Genomic DNA, 20,252 nt, shown 5'->3' with positions numbered 1-20,252 from the left:
TACCTGTTTGTAATTTTGCTTAACATTCTATCAAACCATGCATTGGCTTTGTTAGGAATAACTTCAAAGATTTGATAGCTTACAGCGCATGGTGTCGGATTCATGATCTCCGAAGAAGAAAATTGAACTTCCGGATCAGGAACCAGGCTTGACCACTCAGGACTCTTGTGTGGGCAGAAGTTTTATTACAGTGAAAAAGGACTGAGAAAGCTTCTGACATAGACATCAGAAGAAGGTGGAGAGTGCTCTGTCACTAGGCTTAGCAAGGGAGCTATATACTTTTTCAATAGGTTATTAATAATAAATCAGAAGAATGTTTCAAGTTTGTAAAGGTCTTACTAGACCCACTCCCACAATTTACATTTTAAAATGATGGGATTAGAACTAACAATGGCAAGATCTTACCAGTCCCACCCCCACAATATACATTTTAAAATAACAGGATTATCTTAATGGGCTTCCCTTGTGCCTCAGCTGGTAAAGAATCCGCCTGCAATGCAGACCTGGTAGACCTGGGTTTGATCCCTGGGTTGGGAAGATCTCCTGGAGAAGGGAAAGGCTACCCACTCCAGTATTCTGGCCTGGAGAATCCCATGGGCTGTATAGTCCATGGGGTTGCAAAGAATAGGACACGACTGAGTGAGTTTCACTTTCACAAGAAGGTGAAACATGTCCTCATGCAGGATACATTGTTGTTATATAATCCTTAGTACAGAGTTTAAGATGAGTCGTTTTGTTGTGTTATCATCAGCTCTGGGCTTAAAGGAAAAAAAAAAGGCTGTAATGGGATAAGTTTTATGTGACTAAGACTAAGGAATGTAGAAAAAAAAGTTTGTTCTTTTCTCCTCTTTGAGAACCCCAGACCCCTACCTCCTCGGGGACCCCAGACTTCTTATCAACCTACCTAAGAATTGACTCTGTCAGATTCATCATAAAAAATATGAATAGATACTGATGGAAAGTGGACAGTGTAAAATGTGTGTCCACGTTTGGGCTGACATTAGGGAATCTGAGTCAGAACTGTATTATTGAAATCCTAGTTTATGGACTGGAATTTTCCCTGAGTACTACGTAGAAAGGATCTTAGAAATCTTTCAGTCCGAAGCATTCTAATTCCACATGGTAAAATGAATTACCCATGAAGAGAGAGATTAAGTAACTGGGTTAATTGATGACTGAAAAGAAACCCTTTCTGTTTAGGGTTGAATTTCCTCTGCACTTTGCCCGTAGTTGAGGTCACTAAGATTGTGCTCCCAGGTGTGCTAGTGGTAAAGAACCTGCCTGCCCGTGCAGGTAGGCATAAGAGACGTCAGTCAGGGAGATCTCCTGGAGGAGGGCATGGCAACCCATTCCAGTGTTCTTGCCTGGAGAATCCCATGGACAGAGGAGCTTGGCGGGCTGCAGTCCATAGGGTTGCACAGTCGGACATGACTGAATCAACTTAAGAATGCACTTAAGAATACATTCTAGCCTGTCTTTCATAGCTCTCCAGCTTCTAAAGATATGGCCTCATAGGACCAAACAAAGATATTCTTCTGACTCATATTTCCCAGTTAATTGTATTACATACTCTATATTGTGTTTCAGCTCTAAAAGTATAGCTGAAAGAGTCTTTTTTATATTGTGTATTTTAGATAGCAAAGAGGAATATTTATGGACTTTACCCTTCAGAAGCTTACTTGTCTCTTAAAGGAGGGGTAGACATTTATCAAAAGAACTATCATACAGTTAGAATGTGAGAAGAACCAGGGAAGATAGCACATCTGAACCTTCTGTTTTATCCTTAAATGCAGAGGATGGATAAACTTAATCTTTAAATACCTGTAATGGGTAGGTTTTACCCCATATAACAGATGTATCACCTGTATATTACATATAAATTCACAACATATTTTTCCTTATGTTAGTGTGTTAAGGAATGTAGATGCAAGAGGTGTTCCTGAAATTCCATGGCTTATTAATGCACAGAAGCTTTTTGAATGGGCCAATGAGGTCAGAATTGACCCAAATAACCCAGAATGTTCTGACTTAATGGAATTTATTATGGTAAGTTGTAGCAAAATATCTGTACTGTAAATATATTTATTAAGCTCTATACTCTTATACTCCCCCACAGTTTGCAGTGTATTTTTCTAGGCACTAGGAGTCATTAAAAGTAAACCTGAGGACAGAGTTTTCAGCCAGTTTACAGTATTATGAGGCAATTAGAAATCCAACAACTGGGAAAATGATTGGTACTCTGCCACTATTTAGCAACCCTTGCTTGGTGCGTCCAGCAGAATAATCTCCAGGTTGACATCTGTTGTACATCTACTGAGTACCAGCCATATTATTAATTGCTGAGGACTTTAAAGATGATTCAAAGACATCCTCCTTCCCTCAAAGACTATTTATTCACTTCTCCTACTCCTGCTCATAGCCAACTGAACTGCTCTGTGTACTCCAAAAATGCTTTCTTCATACTTTTATCCATGCCATTTCCCTCTGCTTAGAAGGGCACCTATATCAGCTATCTTACCCACCCTGCAAGTCTGGTAAATACTTCCTTGGCCACCTTGTTACCGAGTCCAAGCTCCCTTTGCTCCCCCACACGATAGGCCAGTGAATCTGAGAGATAAGGTGTTGAGGCAAGGAATACGGCTTTATTTGGAAAGCCAGCTGACGGAGAAGATGGCAGACTAACATTTCAAAATAACCATCTTGTCAGCATCTGGATGCCAGTTTCTTTTATATATCAGAGATGGAGGGTGGACATAAGGAAACAAAATAAAAAGGCTATTTAATCTTGCAAGTATCTCCTGAAATGGCAAGCCTCAGGCAGGGGGATGTGTTAATTTCTTTCTTCCTGCCAGCCAGGTGGACAGGGTTATGAACAAAAGCACATTAGCTTAAGTCAGGCAGAGGGGCAGGATTCTTTGAGGCAGGCCATTATGTGTGATTATAATAACAATATCAACAGAAAGCAAGTAAAAGAAACAGTTTCAACGTGGGGTCAAAATTGACTTCTCCCTGCAACAACTTCAGTTAGGTATGCGCTTTTCTTTTCTTGCCCTCTTGTTCTTCTTCTTTTTTTTTTTTTTAATAACTCTTATGGATCTATTTATAAGATAGAGTTTGAGCAAGCTCCGGGAGATGGTGAAAGACAGGGAAGCCTGGCATGCTGCAGTCCATGGGGTCGAAAAGAGTCAAACATAACTGAACAACAGCAAATGGATCTATCATTCTGCCTTTACTGTAGTCATTCGTCCATGTGGTTTATCTTTCCCTGTGGAACTACAGCTAGTAAATCTTTGTCTCTCTTATGGCACTAGCACTTTTCCTCTCATGTACTGGGTACTCACGTTTGCATTTATTGAATAAAGCAGTGCATAGATTATTGCAATTAAGTTTCCTCAGATCATAGCTTCCCCAACTGACATGCTGAATTCATTTCTTGTACATAGAACTATTGAACTTGTCTCAGCTCATAGAGCAACCAGATATAAAAAGCCTCTTTTAACCCACTGTACAGTAACATGTTTTCATTTCTATATAAATCATGACCAGGAAAAGGTTGAGAATCTATGTAGGCTAGATTCTGCACTTCTTTTTCCAGATTTTCTATTACAGATTCAGTTGTTCCACTTCCTATTTATATTGCAATTCTCATATCTCACTGTTTCAACTGTTTTGAAGTCTTGAATTTAAAAAGAATTATTTTAAGTAAAGACTTTACATTATTTGTGTTTTACAGTACATAAAACATAAAGGACAGGATATTCCAAAGTATTTTCGTCTTGAACAGTTGCAAGATGAATTTAACTTTGTTTCTGAAGAGGAAATGAAAAAGAGTAAACGTTTCCAGCTATTGCAACTTAGAAATGCTGGTCAATTAGATGTTTTCCTTCTGCAGCAAATGCCCCTTTATGACAGAGAGATTCCAGATTTAGTCTTCCAGGTACTTGGTTTCTATTTGAATATTGCTTGTTCTATGATAAGTTAATGTTTTGCTGCTTTAAGTCTGTATTAATTATTAAGAAACTATCTGTAGACAAAGAATTTTCCTTTCTTAAATTTTTTTTTACTTAAAGTGTCTTTGATATACAATATTTATGTAAGTTTTACAGGTGTATAGTATAGTGATTTACAGCTTTTAAAGGTTATGTTCCATTTATAGTTATTCTCCAGGCAAGAATACTGGAGTGGGTTGAAAAGGAAATGGTAACCCACTGCACAGCACAGCACAGCACACCAGTATTCTTGCCTGGACAGAATTCTATGGACAAAGGAGCCTGGCAGGCTACAGTCCCTGGGGTTGCAAAGAGTTGGATACGACTAAGTGACTATCACTCACTGTAGTTATTATAAAATATTGACTATATTCCCTATGTTGTACAACATATCCTTGTAGTTTATTTTATACATAATAATTTGTGCCTCTTAATTTTTTAGCCCTCTATTACCCCCCAATAAAATTTCAACAAATCAAAAAGCAATATATTGTATATAAATATATAATTGCACATCATAATCTAGTTGGGTTTATTTCTAGGTAACAGAGCTAATCTAATTAAGGAATATATTAATATAATTTACCACATTAACAGAATTAAGGAAGGAAAAAATATGCTCCTCTTAATAAATGCCCAAAAGGCACTTAATAATTTCAGTGCTCATTCATGATGAAAGCTTTTAGCATCCTAGAATTAGGAGAGAACGTCTTTAAACTGATTAAAAATATTCAGTATTTTGGGTTTTTCTTTTGATGCAAACTGCTTTGAAAAGAAGTGTTTCAGATCTATTGTAGAATTGAGGGAATGGGAAAAGAAATAAGAAAGGACACCTACACACCCACTGGATAATTAGAGAGAATTTCAGATTTAATTAGCCAGGAATGCAGAAATATACAGAAGTCCGGCAGAACACAGGGCAGGACAGTGCAGCAAATTTTGTGGTTTGTTTTTCCTGGACTCTGGTACTGTGATGGGGGTTTGGGAATATTAAACTTCTTGTGACATGTCCACATAGAGTAGGGTTTTGCAAGAGCTAAGAACAAAACAAAAAACAAACCAAACCAAAAAACCTGTACAAAATAGGCAAGGTTTACATTACCACCCCAGAAAAATTAATATGTTCATGGTAAATGCACTTCCATTTAAGGGAATGTTTACAAATGTTGGACTCCTTTAGTTCTTGAACCCAATTTAACATCAATAAGGCTATATCATCCTTCAAGAGAAGAAATAGAGCCATTGCCTAGGTGTCCCTGAGCAAATTCTCTGTCTCCAGCTTTCCAGCATTCTGGAAAACCAGTTCCTTATAAACTATCCCTTGATTTGACTCAGTGCCCTATTATCTGTGTGGCTCTGAAACTGTTTGGTATAATGATCACTATCAGAAATCACTTTCCTCATAGACTCCTATACTAACATTGTACTTAGTAGCTAAACATCAGTTTTCCCATTAATCTCAACAACTTGAAACTGCCTGCTGTCATCTCTACCAGCAAGAGCCACTGCATTAAGCCAGAAAGAAGAAAGGAAAGAAGAAAATTAGAATTGGAATAGAAGAGACGAACTATCCATGTTTGCAGAAAATTCATTTGTCTATGTGGAAAACATAAGAGAATCTACAGCTAACTGTGCATGCCGACCGTGCTAAGTAGCTTCAAATGTGTTCGACTCTTTGCAACCTTATGGACTCTCGTCCTCTAGCCTCCTCTCTCCATGGGATTCTCCAGACAAGAGTACTGGAGTGCGTTGCTGTGCCCTCCTCCAGGAGATCTTCCCAGCCCAGGGATTGAACCCATGTCTCTTATGTCTCCTGCATTGGGAGGCAAGTTCTTTACTGCTAGTGCCACGTGCACAAGTAATAAATTTGCTGAACATAATATCCACTTTTAAGAATGAATATCTACTTTTTTATTTTAAAAGGAAAATTGTACCTCTATAATAGAGAAATCTAGCTGTTAACCATCTTGACTTAGTGATCCAGCTTAATCTTATTAAGTGCAGTAGGCAGAATAATGGCTCCCTAAAGATGTCACTCCCTAATGCCCCAACCTGTGAAAATGTAATGTACCTTGCTTAACATAGGGAGATTATGGTTGATTATCTGGGTGGACCTAGTTTAATTGTATGAGCCTTTACAAGCAGAGAAAACTTTCCAACTAAAAGAAAGATCGCTTTTGCAATAGCAAGAGAAATCAGAGGAATTCCAATCATGAGAGGGACTCAGCATGTGGTTGCTGGCCCTGTGATTTAGTGGTCCACCTGTGAAGATTGGAGAGAGATCCATGGACGCTAAGAGTGGGCCCGAACTGACAGCCAGTGAGGAAACGAGACCTCAGTCCTGTAACCATGAGATGTTAGATTCTGCCAACCATCTAGATGAGCTTAGAAATAGATTCTTCTCAGAGTCTACTGGTGAGAACCCAGCTGGCCTAAACCTTGGTGTTAGCCTTGTGAACCCTGGAATAAATAGCTAACACCACTGTAAATAAGTCCATTTGTATAATGAGACAATCTAGGCTTCTAACCTACAAAACTCTGAGATAATAAATTTGTGTTGTCTGGAGCCACTAAATCTGTGATAATTTGTTCCAGCAGCGATAGAAAACTAAAACATTGATAAAGGACAGGCAGATATTATTGGCTCCTAATGTGATACAATATGAGATACACAGCACTACGTGTTTGAAATACTCTTGTCAAAAATGTATTACCTGAATCAAATTAAGACTTTGTTTTTTTTACAAGAAATATGAGGAATAGAGAAACAAGTTAAATAGCACCACAAGGAACCAGTCAGACAAGTTTGAAATGTGGGACTACTGGCTAGGAAGTGCAACTGTTTTTCTGTTACATTTTGATCTCTTTAAAAAGCCATCATTTTTAGACTTAAATAGACATTTCTCCAATGAAGACATACGAGTGGCCAACAAGTACATGAAGAGACAGATGCTCAATATTGTTATATGTTACAGAATGCAAATCAAAACTACTATGAAGTATCACCTCACTCCCATCAGAATAGCCATCATTAACAAGTCTACAAATAGAAAATGCTGGAGAGGCTGTGGAGAAAAGGGAACTTTCCTACACTGTTGATGGGAATGTAAATTGGTGTAGTCACTATGAAGAACAGTGTGGAAATTCCTTAAAAAACTAAAAATAGTGTTACCATATGATCCAACAATCTCACTGCTGGGCATTATCCAGAGAAAACTCTTAATTCAAAAAGATACATGCATCCCAATGTTCATAGCAGCAGTAGTTATAATAGCAAGGCATGGAAGGAACCTTAAGTATACATCTAATGGATAAAGAAGATGTGGTAGTGTATATATACACTTGGCCATAAAAAATAATGAAATAATTCCATTTGCAGCAACATAGATAGACCAAGAGATTATCATACTACATGATAATCGTGTAGTAAGTCAGAAGGAAAAAGACAAATGATACCATCTTCAATTTAGGAAATGCATTTCAAAGTCTTAAAAAAGAGAGCTGTGCATTTATGTGCTCATACACGTACATCCCTTGATCTGCTAGGAATTTCCAGGCTGTAATCAGTAGCAATTTTCTGGAATTGTGTAAAGCTATCATTTGGCCGTCTTATGTAAAACTTGTTCTCAGTAAAATAAGATCAAAGAAAAAATATCATATGATATTGCTTACATATGGAATCTGAAAAAAAGATACAAATGAACTTATTTTAAAAACAGAAATAAGACTCATGGACATAGGGAACAAATTTACCAATATCAAAGGGGGAAGGGAGTGGAGGAGGAATAAATTAGGCATTTAAGATTAGCAGATACAAGCTACTATATAGAAAATCAATAAACAACAGGTTCCTACTGTATGGCACAGGGAACTTTATCCATATCTTATAATAACTTATTATGGGAAAAAATCTGAAAAAATATGGACAGTAATTGGTGGAAAAACAGCAGCAGTTGGTAAAATTTGGATATTAGAATATTAAGTATATTGATAATTGAATCATATATATATTGGGAAATTGTTAATTTTGTTGTCTATGATTATGGCACTGTGGATATGTCCATAGTATTTGGAGATTCATGCTGAAGTATTTATTTAAGAATAAAGTGTCATGGTGCTATAATTTACACTGAGATATTTTAGCCAAAAAAAGAAAAGAAATAGATTAAACAAATGTGGCAAAATGTTAATCTCTAGGTTACTAGAGAGTAAGTATATAGATTTTAATAGTCTTTCTCATTTTCTGTATGTTTGAAAAACTTGAGGAAAAATTAGAGGCAAAAAATAGATAGCATTCTATATACCAATAAAAACCCACTAGAAATGTAATTTAGCAAAGATACACCTTACAATAGCAAAAAAAACTCTTAAATACATTGGAATATATTTAACAAAACATGTACAAAACTTAATGGAGAGAATTGTAGAACATTTTGAATGGTGTAAAATTAGATTCAGACTTCACAACAGAAATAAATACCATGTGTAATGAAGATTACCCATGAAATGCGAAACTCTATTTTTTAAATTAATTTTTATTGGAGTCGAGTTGCTTTACAGTATTGTGTTAGTTTCTGCTGTACATCAAAGTGGATCAGCCGTGTGTATACATATATCCCCTCTTTTGGGGTTTCCTTCCCATTCAGGTGACAACAGAGCATCAAGTAGAGTTCCCTGTGCTACACAGCACAGTCTCATTAGTTATCTATAGCATCTATCTATAGCATATATATCCACATATAGCATACATATCCATATCTATCTATAGCATCCATAGTGTATACATGTCAATCCCAATTTCCCAGTTCCCCGCCCCCCCCGCCCCACTTCCCTCCTTGGTATCCATACATTTGCTGTCTACATCTGTGTCTCTACTCCTGCTTTGAAATGCAAAACTTTAAATGGATATCTTAATCTGGGACAGGAAAATATTTCTTAAACAAAGCACAAAAAGTATAAATTATAAAGAAGTGGAATAATTAACTTGATAATATTAAAATTTAAACCCCACAAATTAGGAAAAGATATTTGTAAGTTACATATTAATAAAAATTAACATCCAGAGTATTTAAGTAAATCTTATAATTTAATACTTTCTAAAGTAAATAAAGTGATATGAAATAGTAATATAATATGTTGTTTGTTTAGTCGCTCAGTCATGTCTGACTCTTTTGTGACGCCATGGACTATAGCCTGCCAGGCTCCTCTGTCCATGGGATTTCCCAGGCAAGAATACTGGAATAGGTTGCCATTTCTTTCTCCAGGGTATCTTCCTGACCCAGGGATGGAACCTGCATCTCCTACATTGGCAGGTGAATTCTTTACCACTGAGCCACCTGGGAAACAATATAATGGGGAATAACATAATGTTCATTCACTCAGTCATGTTCGACTCTGCAACCCCATGGACTGCAGCGCTCCAGGCCTCCCTGTCCTTCACCATCTCCTGGAGTCTGCTCAAACTCATATCCATTGAGTTGGTGATGCCATCCAACCATCTCATCCTCTTTTGTCCCCTTCTCCTCCTACCTTCAATTTTTCCCAGCGTCAGGATCTTTTCTAATGAGTCAGCTCTTTGCATCAGGTGGCCAAAGTTTTGGAGTTTCAGCTTCAACATCAGACCTTGCAATGAACACCCAGGACTGATCTCCTTTAGGATGGACTGGTGGATCTCCTTGCAGTCCAAGGGACTCTCAAGAGTCTTCTCCAACACCACAGTTCAAAAGCATCAATTTTTCAATGCTCAACCTTCTTTATGGTCCAACTCTCACATCCATGTATATAATATATCCTTAGGTAAAAGTGGTTACTTGCCAACAGAATTAATTTCAAGGTTTCTTGTGGATAATTAGAAAAACAAATTACTTTCAGATAATTTGTCTACTTTAAAGATACTTCATAATTTTTGTGTTGTCTTTAATGTTCTCTATAATGTAAAATGATTTTTGTGTGCTTTAGGAACGTATCCCAGAAATGCAGATGTAATAGATGCTGATTTATTTTAAATTATATAAATGAGGCATCCTGACAAATAATCATACCAACTGCTATATGTAAAATTAAAGTTATTGACTATGGTCAACATATTTTGATTACTTACTACCTGCCACACACGTTATAAATATTGTTTTAGTTAAATCTCACAGCAATCCTGTGACATGTTAATAGTAGTAATATTATTACAAAAGAGGAAACAGATCTGCAGTAGTTAATCAGCTTTTCCCCAAACGACACAGTTAGTAAATGGCAGGGCCAACTTGAATCCAGGACTGTGACCTCCAAAGCCCACCAACTTGAACATTATACTCTAATGTTAATACTTCCCATTTCTTTTGTTTCTAATGATACCAGGTAAATGGACACATGAAGAATAGTTCTCAGTTTTCTTTACATCTTCTTATCATTTTCTCAATTGCAGTTTTTTTCCTCAATCATTACTTAATTTTAAAAGATGAATGAAACTCCTCCTAGAAGAAAACAAAATATAACAGTTCTTCACTAATTCTCAGAGGGAAGAATCTTAAAGAAACATTCTCTCCTCCCAATTCCAGAGGGTTGCCAATATCTCTTACACATAAACTGAAATGAGTAGTTAATATTTCATTGCAGCATATCATATCTAAACTTTGTTGCATTCAAGAAGTGAAACTAGGATATTACCCTAGTGGTCCAGTGGTTTAAGATTCTGCACTTCCTCGGCAGGGGGCACAGCTTTGATCCTTGGTTGGGGAACTAAGATCCTGCATGCTGCATGGCATGACCAAAAAAAAAAAACAAAACATGAAATTAATTTAATTTCTCTACTTACAGGAATATGAAAGTCAGATAGGAAAGGATATGTCCATTTCAGATGTGAATTCTATTACTGCACAAAGGATTAATTCTGCCAATTTTCTGCAAAAGGTAACAAGAACAAAATAATATTGTCAGTGTGTTTGAATTTACTTTTGTGAAAACTAGTCTGCTGGATGCATAGCATAGTACTATACTCTTCCCAGAGAGTCAGACGGGCAGACCTGCTTGCTTCTCACCTCCTTCTGATCACTAAGGGGTTTTCTGTTCAGTTCAGACTTCTTTTTTAGAGTTACCTACTGACCATCTGTAAATGTACACAGTTGATGTGTATTATTGATGCAACAGTTACTTCAGTTGACAGCAAACTCATTATTAGAGCATATTCCAACTTTTTCTGTTTACACCCATCTCTTCTTGACCCTGAAAATTCACTTTGAGAAGTACACCAGCATTTTGCTGGATTCCCTAGTTTTATTAACAACTCATAATGCCGCACACCATAGCAGTTCAGCGGACAATGGATGGAGGACTACTAGGAGACAGAAAATAGTAGAGAAAGACATGCTTCAGATATTTACAGAACACCCTGCCAAAGCCTAAACCAGGTTTGAGGTGGAATCCCTCAATCAAATTCACTCCTGATTTCTTTCCACTGACCCCTCATCCTTCCACCCTAAGCTTCCAGAGCACAGGGACTATATCTATAGATCTGTGATGCCCAGCACAGTGCTCTTCACTCAGGAAATATTGAGACATGTTTGAGCAGTTAATGAGGTTAGGAATAAAACCACAAGGCTGAGGAGATTTCTAAGATTTCTGCAAGAGTAGAATTGATAGCCCTTGCTATAGAGCACCAGAGAAGCCTTTCAAGATAACTTGAAAGCAGAGAGCCATGGAAAGATCTAAGAGATACACACCAAATACCTCATAAAAACAGAAAAGAAGTGACCTTGTGTGACTAGATGAGCCCTACGCAGGTATGTGCAGACCTGTTCTGACCACCCCATCTGTCTTTTGGCAGGTTATCTATGCACTGAGTACTGCTTTATTGTTTTATAAAAACAGACAATAAGAATGCCTGTCTTGCTTTTCTTCTGAAGTAAAATGATAAAACTGCAAGTGCTGAGCTAGTTTGTTCCTCTGAGAGCGTGGTGGAAATGCAGACCACTGTAGCTACCATAGTCTGTTTCAGTACTTCCTGTTTATCATTGGCAGGTGTTTTTTCCCACTCACCCTTGCCCCTCCTAAACCTTCTTTATTAACTGCATGTGTGTGCCAAGTCACTTCAGTTGTGTCCGACTCTTCGTGACCCTGTGGGGTGTAACCCACCAGGCTCCTCTGTCCGTGGGACTCTCTAGGCAAGAATACTCTAGTGGGTTGCCTTGCCCTCCTCCAGGGGATCTTCCTGACCCAGGGATTGAGCCCACATCGCTTACGTCTCCTGCATTGGCTGGCGGGTTCTTTACCATTAGCACCACCTGGAAAGCCCTACTAGCTCCATATTTCTTTTAAAAAGGGTTGAGAGGTGATTTAATAATGAGATTTATGTCTTAGGAAATAAAGAGGTGTTCTTATAAGAAAAGGGAACACACACACTACGCATCCCGTCTCTTCTTTTTGATGGATAAGGAAGCCTGGGAGGGAGGGTAGCAGAGGGTCAGGAAGGTGGTAAGAGCGCAAGTGTCTGAGGATTCTGGAACTTCACGCAGGATCCTGCGAAGGAGCGTCAGGAACATTTTGTGATTGTGTTTCAGCTCCTTGTGAAGACTTCTTTGCTATCTGGAGATAGTTTCACACTACAAGTTGAAGGATAATGACTCTAATTATAGGTGCTGGAATCCTGGTTTGACACTGGAGGCCTCATAGGGCCATGGGTGTTTAAATCTGATTGTGAGTTATGTGGGTTAAACTCCCTGCTGTGGTACTGGGGTCAGTGGTACCTGAGGCCAGGGTTGGAGCAGTAAAGTGCCAGCAGTCTCATGGATTGCTAGATAAAGTTGTGCTGAAATATTTGCATCTAAGGCCTGTAGCGCTCCTCAATCTGTCCCTTCCATTAGTTTACTCAATAAATACTTACTGAACATCTGCTCTTAATCAAGAATTGTACTAGAGATTGGAATTACAGCAATAAACAAAAGAGACTAAAATCCTTGACCTCCTAGTCATTCTAGTGGGAGAAGTCAGATAATGAACAAAATATTAGTGTATTAGATTGTGATATGTGCTCTAACAAGTAAAGTTGGAAAAGAGCATGTGTGTGTGTGTGTGTGTTGGGTTGTGGGGTACAATTTTAAATAAGATAACCAAGGAAAGCCCCTGAGAAGGTAACACCAACAAAAGACCTGAAAACTGAGGGAGCTGGATTTGGAGCTCTCTTTTCATGGGAGAAGAACATCGCAGGCTCATGGAACCACATGTGAAAACTGAGAAGGGAATATGCGTAGCCTGTGGCAGGAACAGCAAGGAGCTCAGTCTGTGTGCTGCCAGTGGAGCAAAGGAGAGAGAGAGAATGAGAGAAGGGGTGGGAGAAGGGAAAGAAGGAACGAAAGGGAGGGAGGGCTCAGCACAATAATGGGATCAGAGGGGAGAGGGATGTGGTTCACCTTCAAGGCAAGCAGTTTGTTGCCCATACAGGCTTCCCTGGTGGCTCAGACGGGAAAGAACCTGCCTGCAATGGAGGAGACCTGGGTTCAATCTCTGGGTTGGGAAGATCCCCTGGAGAAGGGAATGGCAAACTACTCCAGTATTCTTGCCTGGGAAATTCCATAGACAGAGGAGCTTGGTGAGCTCATGGGGTCACAAAGAGACACTCTCTCTCTCATACACACACACACACACACACACATACATGGCAGAGTAATTGTTAGGAATTCTCTTTTTCCCATTCTCCTACCACCTCATTTTCCTATATAATTTAAGCAGATCATTAGTCTGTAGGTTGGGCTTCCCAGGTGGTGCTAGTGGTAAAGAACCCTTCTGCCAATGCAGGAAAGGTAAGAAATGCAGGTTCAGTCCCTGGGTCTGGAAGATCACGTGGAGGAGAGCATGTCAACCCACTCCAGTATTCCTGCCTAGAGAATTCCGTGGACACAGGAGCCTGGTGGGCTACGGTCCATAGGGTCTTAAAGAGTCAGACACAAGTGAAGCGACTTAGCACACATGCATATATACACAGTCTCTAGGTTACATTATCTCCAGGATGATTTGTGGCAGGACAGAAAGCAGAAATTTGCCTTGAGACACGCTTCTTCCTGGTTTCATTTCTAAAAGTCTACACCTGATGTGAAGGATGGGATTAGAGTAGAAAGGGAGGAATTTCCTTAGACTATAAAGAATTTCAGAGTCCTCAGAGAAACCAATTTCTGTGGGTTCTGTAAGCAGCACAGGCTTAGGGGAATGGCTTTGTTGAAGCACTGAATATCTTACCAAGCAGACAGAATGAGAACTTACGGTCAGAATAAGCACTGAATATTTTACCAAGCAGACAGAATGAGGACTTAAGGTCAGAGTAGGATGAACTCAAAGGACATCCTGTGGGAGAGGGCGAGGGTGGGATGATATGGGAGAATGGCATTGAAACATGTAAATTATACCCAGAGGGATGGGATGGGGAGGGAGGTGGGAGGGGGGTTCAGGATGGGGAACACATGTACACCCATGGTGGATTCAAGTCAGTGTATGGCAAAACCAATACAATGTTGTAAAGTAAAATCAATAAATAAATTTAAAAAAAAAAAGGACATACAGAAATGTGATGACATTTCTTTGTGGATCAAGATTTGTGTGAATACAAGTGACTGCTATAAAAACACATTCACAGGTAATCATCTTCTTTGGTGAAGACTAATTCTGTCTATGTGAATACTCTGAGTTAAGTTGAAAAAGAGATGAGAGGGTCATAATGAGAGTGTAGGAATGATTTTGATAATGGTAGGAAACAGAAGCATACTTTCACTTATCTAATTCCCCTTCCCATTCCTTAACTTACAAAAAGTAAGACTAACAAAAGAGTGACACCAGTACCATTGTGTATTCTTAATCTTAAAATATGAACTCTTTATTTCTTAAAAATATGTTTTGTAGATGAGAAGGTTGGTAATGAGAAGAATTGTCAAAGTTAGCAAATTTAACTTATCAGATATTGTGGCTGATTATGAAGAAATTGTATCTGCAAGGTACATACTAAAATTATTATTATTTAAGTCTGAAATATAAAGCTATAAGCTCGTTCCTTCAGAGTCTTCAGATAAGTTCTCTTTTTATATTAATGTCAAAATCCAGTTACAAAGCATAAAATGAAATATAGTGGTTTAAATATTTTTAACAATTTTAAAATTCCATTTTGGACCTATCTGTATGATTTATATTTTCAATTGTATAGTAATTTTGTTTTTAACCCTCTCCTTGTGGCAAGAAAGAAAGCAAAACACCTTTGTCCCAAATTAGTTTTGCTCTCCCTATCCTGGTACTGATTCTGGAAAAATCATTGGTGGTAGCACCATGCCCTAAGCCTATAATCTCCCCCTTTCAAAACTGAATCCTCAGCAAGGACTGATATAAGGACTCTGAGATCCACAGGCAGCTGCAGAAGGAGCCTTTTGCTGAAGGAACTCAATTCTCATACTGTCCTACCTGTGAGACTCAAGTGATGCTACATATCTGGGAAACCACTCTGGGGCCACTTGCAGGTTCTTAGTATCAACAGGAAGGTTTTAATTGGCTTAGGATGCTGAGATGTATTTTGGGGGAGGGGTTTCTATTCTAAAATATACCTTGAAGTAATTCTCTATGAGCACGTGTTTTAAAATGAAAGCTTATTTTTTAAAAAATTTTATTGGGGTATAGTTGATTTACAATGTTGTGCTAGTTTCTGCTGTATAGCAAAGTGAATCTGCTAATCATATACATATATCCACTCTTTTTTAGATTCTTTTCCCATATAGACCATTACAGAGTATTTAGTAGAGTTCCCTGTACTATACATAGGTCCTTATTAGTTATCTATATAGTAGTATTTCATATTCATATTTATTATTTATCATATTATTTATGATATTATCATATTTATCATATCATAGTATCACATTATCATATTATTTATTGTTTATCATATTCATATTTCATATTTAGTATATTTAGATAGTGGTGTGTGTGCTGATGGACCAGGTAAGCCTGGCATGCTGCGGTCCATGGGGTTGCAAAGAGTCAGGCATGACTGAGTGACTGAACCGAACTGACAGTGATATGTGTGTGTCAACAGTGAAAACTTATTTTTTAACTTTTCATTTTATATTGGAGTACAGGTGATTAGCAATGTTGTGTTAGTTTCAGGTGTACAACAAAGTGATTCAGTTATACACAGACATGAATCTATTCTTTTTCAAATTCTTTTCCTAATTAGGCTGTTACAGAATATTGAGCAGAGTTCCCTTTGCTGCACTTGTACTGAGTCCTTGTTGTTTACCCATTTTAAATATAGCAGTGTGTACCTGTCAATCCCAAACTCCCTTGTCCCCCTCAACCCCTTCCCGGCTGGTAACCATGAGTTTGTTCTCTAAGTCTATGAGTCTGTTTCTGTTTTGTAAATAAGTTCATTTGTATCTTTTTTTGATTCCATATATAAATGATACTACCCAACATTTCTTTCTCTGACTTACTTTCCTCAGTATGACAGTCTCTTAAGTCCATCCATGTTGCTACAAATGGTCTTATTTCATTCTTTTCAATAGCTGAGTAATAGTCCATTATATATATATTAAGAAACATATATAGATTAAAAATATATATATATTTCTTAATCTTAATATATATATTTCTTAATCTTAATTTCTTATTTCTTAATATATATATGTATCACATCTTCTTAATCCATTCTCCAGTATATGGACGTTTAGGCTGCTTCCATGTCTTGGCTATTGTAAACACATTGCGATGAATACTGGGGTGCATGTTCCCTTTCAGACCATATATTTCTCTGCATACATGCCCAGGAGTGAGGTTATAGGATGATATGGTAGCTTTGTTTTTAGTTTCTTAAGGAACCTCCATACTGTTCTCCATAGTGGCTTCACAAATTTACATTCCCACCAACAGTGTAGGAGGGTTCTCTTCTCTTCCTACCCTCTCCAGTGTTTATAGTTTGTGGGTTTTTTGATGATAGCCATTTTGACTGGTGTGAGGTGATATCTTCTTGCAGTTTTGATTTGCATTTCTCTAATAATTAGCAATGTTGAACATCTTTTCATGTGCCTCTTGGCCACCTATATGTCTTCTTTGGTGAAAATATCTGTTTAAGTCTTCTGCCCCTTTTTTGATGGAGTTGTTTGCTTGGATGATATTAAGCATCATGAGCTGTTTATAAATTTTGGAGACTAATCCCTTGGTCACATCATTTGCAAATATTTTTCCCAATCTGTGAGCTGTCTTTTCATTTAAGTTTATTGTTTCCTCTGCTGTGCAAAAACTTTTGAGTTTAATTAGGTCTCATTTGTTTATTTTTGTTTTTCCATTTCCATTACTCTGAGAGAGGGATTGAAGAAGATGTTGCTGTAATTTACGTCAGAGTGTTCTGCCTATGTTTTCCTCTAAGAGTTTTATAGTGTACAGTCTTACATTTAGGTCTTCAATCCATTTTGAATTTATTTTTGTGTACGATGTCAAAGAATGTTCTAATATCATTTTTTGCATGTAGCTGTCCAGTTTTCCCAGCACCATTTATTGAAGAGACTGTCTTTCCTTCATTGTATATAGTCTTGCCTCCTTAGATTAATTGACCATAAGTACATGTGTTTACTTCTGGGCTTTCTGTCCTGTTTCATTGATCTGCATTTCTATTTTTGTGCCAGTACTATGCTTTTTTCTGTGCCATGCTGTTTTGATGACTATAGCTTTGTGGGGTAGTCTGAAGTTTTTATTTTCAGTCTTTAGAGGAAAACAAGTGTGACCATAAAGTTATAATTACATATAACTTTGTGTTTCCACATAGGTTCCATATAGGTTTGTGTTGCCAGGAGTTGCAGCACTTATAACTAACTCCTACTCAGAACTATGTAGAAAATGATCAAGAGAATGATTCCTAAAAAATGAATAATCTTTTGAAATAACATCATGTTTCATGGGATTACCTCTCCATGCCCTGTCTCTTCTTGGACCATATACCAAAGAACATGGAGCAATCAGGTGCTCTCTTAAAACACAGAATCCCTTCTACACTCAGAAAAAAATTATTCTCTTGGGTCTAAGACAACTCTGTCTCCCCTACAGAGTAAAGAGAACATGGTTCAGAATAATGACCTTATTTATAATAAATTTTAAAAATCGTTATCTTTCAAATATTAAGTTATTTTATATCAATCTGATTGACCACTTTTTAGCCAGTTGACATATGCAGTTTGTAAGCTTCTTGAACAACGAAGAAAGTTAAAGCCTCAGAGGAAAGAAAGGAAAAAAGTGGCAGCACAGACTGTCTGTGATAGAGATATTAAGATTCTTATCAGAATACTGAGAGCTTATAATATTCCTACAAGGAAAACAACAGTTAATAGGTAAGGCAATTGCAAATTTTTGGAGTTACAAAAAATGTCTTAAATGTAAATTTTTAAACTGTCTTTTTAATAAAACCTTGCACTTTATTGATGCTCTACATACAAAAGCTGAATGAGAGTTGAAATCTTCATTTGAATAGTCAAACTTAACTGTCATTGCTATGTAGTAAAAGTTTGCAGAAGTTTGAGATGCCTGAAGTATCTTTAACATGTATATTTTTGGGTGCTATATTAAATAAATGCCTTCTGTCCATATTCCCTATTTTGAAAACTTAAGCAGCTATTGCCAATTATACTGTCCACTCACAGTATTGGAAGTAGAATAGTAGAATACAGGAGAGAATAGGCTCCATTTTGGACTTGTCATTTTAGGTGACTTCTTATAAAAATCAGATCTTACCATTCTTTTGCAGGCACTCAGAATGATGTGTTTTATTGGTGTTTCTTGGGCAGAGGATATGTAGGGTCAGAATGGTCAAATGGTCAAATGTGGGGTCAGAAGTCATCCTGAATATTTAGTATATCCTCAATATCAAGTGTCATATATTTAATCTCATATATAATTTATATATTGTGAATATTTCATACCCAGGTACCTAAGGAATACTGAGTATCTCTATCTACTTTTAACACAGGTGTGCTCTGCTTACTTATTTTATGTTTATCCCGTGAATTCTACCTATGAGAAACATTTTGCTTACTAGCTACTAATCTACAGTTAAAACCTCTTAAAGGTTTTGCCTGTGTTTTGCAAATATGATTTTATTTATGATACACTTGATATTCTCAAAACAAATGCACATTTCAAAGCTGTTTTGTGAAATAAGGACATTTTAAAATTACTACCATTTTCTGCAATAATCGGGCTTATTGGGCTTCCCTTGTGGCTCAACAAGTAAAGAATCCACCTGCAATGGGGGAGACCTGGGTTCAATTCCTGAGCTGAGAAGATTCCCTGGAGAAGGGAAAGGCTACCCACTCCAGTATTCTGGCCTGGAGAATTCCATGGACTATATAGTCCATGGGGTTGCAAAGAGTTGGACACAACTGAACGACTTTCACTTTCTGCAATAATTAATCTGTAAAAGAAAGAATACTATAACACCAAAAATAGGAATAATATAGCTCAAAGTATTACCTACCCTATTTTCCCCTTTTTGCTGAGGATCAGTGAAGACTTTACCACAGACTGATTCCCATCCATAGCTTAGCACTGAGGAGCTACCCTTTCAGAGTAGTGATTGTCACATATTTATCTCTAACCACCTACAATATGAAGACCCAAAGCAAACAGTAAGATCCAGGGTAACTAACTTATCTATCTCCATAAGCATAAGCAGAAACCCAACAACACAGCACATAAGCATAAGCAAAAACACAGCTATTCGCACCAAAACAAATATTGAAATTAATTAAAGTGTATGTCTCTATATTGTTTTTCCTGAAGGTCCTTGGGTATGCCTACTTATTTAATATCATCCATGTCTCACCTCAGACATAAAGAAACAATCAAATCATTAACCTCAGATGAAATCTTAAATAAGGTAAGTATTTAACACTTCTCTAAAGCGCGGTTTTGGTCATGTTTTCTCTGAATTGAAACTGGCCCTTAACTGGACCATCCATCGCTAATTTCTTGGGCTTCTAGTTTACTCTCCATAACACAGTGATGGTGCTGTTTACAAAATGTAATTCTAATCATTTCATTCTCTACTACCCTGCCCTCAGGGTCTATGGAATAAAATGCAAGCTCCTTAGAAAGTCTACCAAAATCTGTATTTATCTGGTTCTTATCTACAATCAGTCAGCCACATTTCTCTCCACCCCACAGCGGTCTCATATCACACTACTACATTCTAGAAGTCCTCCATTCTTGCCCTTTCCTTTGCCTGGAATGGCCACCATACTTCGTGTTCATGTCTTA

At 37.5% G+C, this 20,252-nt stretch overlaps 1 protein-coding gene across 1 annotated transcript in view; it reads left to right on the top strand.

Moving 5' to 3' along the window:
- Positions 1-20,252, top strand: part of CC2D2B (coiled-coil and C2 domain containing 2B) — a 96,653-nt gene that overhangs the window by 43,347 nt on the left and 33,054 nt on the right. The window contains exons 19-24 of the mRNA XM_043475855.1: positions 1,908-2,046; positions 3,734-3,937; positions 10,800-10,892; positions 14,868-14,959; positions 18,158-18,328; positions 19,776-19,872. Coding sequence (XP_043331790.1) covers positions 1,908-2,046; positions 3,734-3,937; positions 10,800-10,892; positions 14,868-14,959; positions 18,158-18,328; positions 19,776-19,872 — 796 coding nt within the window. The remainder of the gene's footprint in view (positions 1-1,907; positions 2,047-3,733; positions 3,938-10,799; positions 10,893-14,867; positions 14,960-18,157; positions 18,329-19,775; positions 19,873-20,252) is intronic.

The sequence above is a fragment of the Cervus canadensis genome, chromosome 8 (assembly GCF_019320065.1).
Source record: "Cervus canadensis isolate Bull #8, Minnesota chromosome 8, ASM1932006v1, whole genome shotgun sequence".
NCBI lineage: Eukaryota > Metazoa > Chordata > Mammalia > Artiodactyla > Cervidae > Cervus > Cervus canadensis.
Note: the sequence above shows the minus strand (reverse complement) of the source record. Positions and strands in the feature narration are given on the sequence as shown.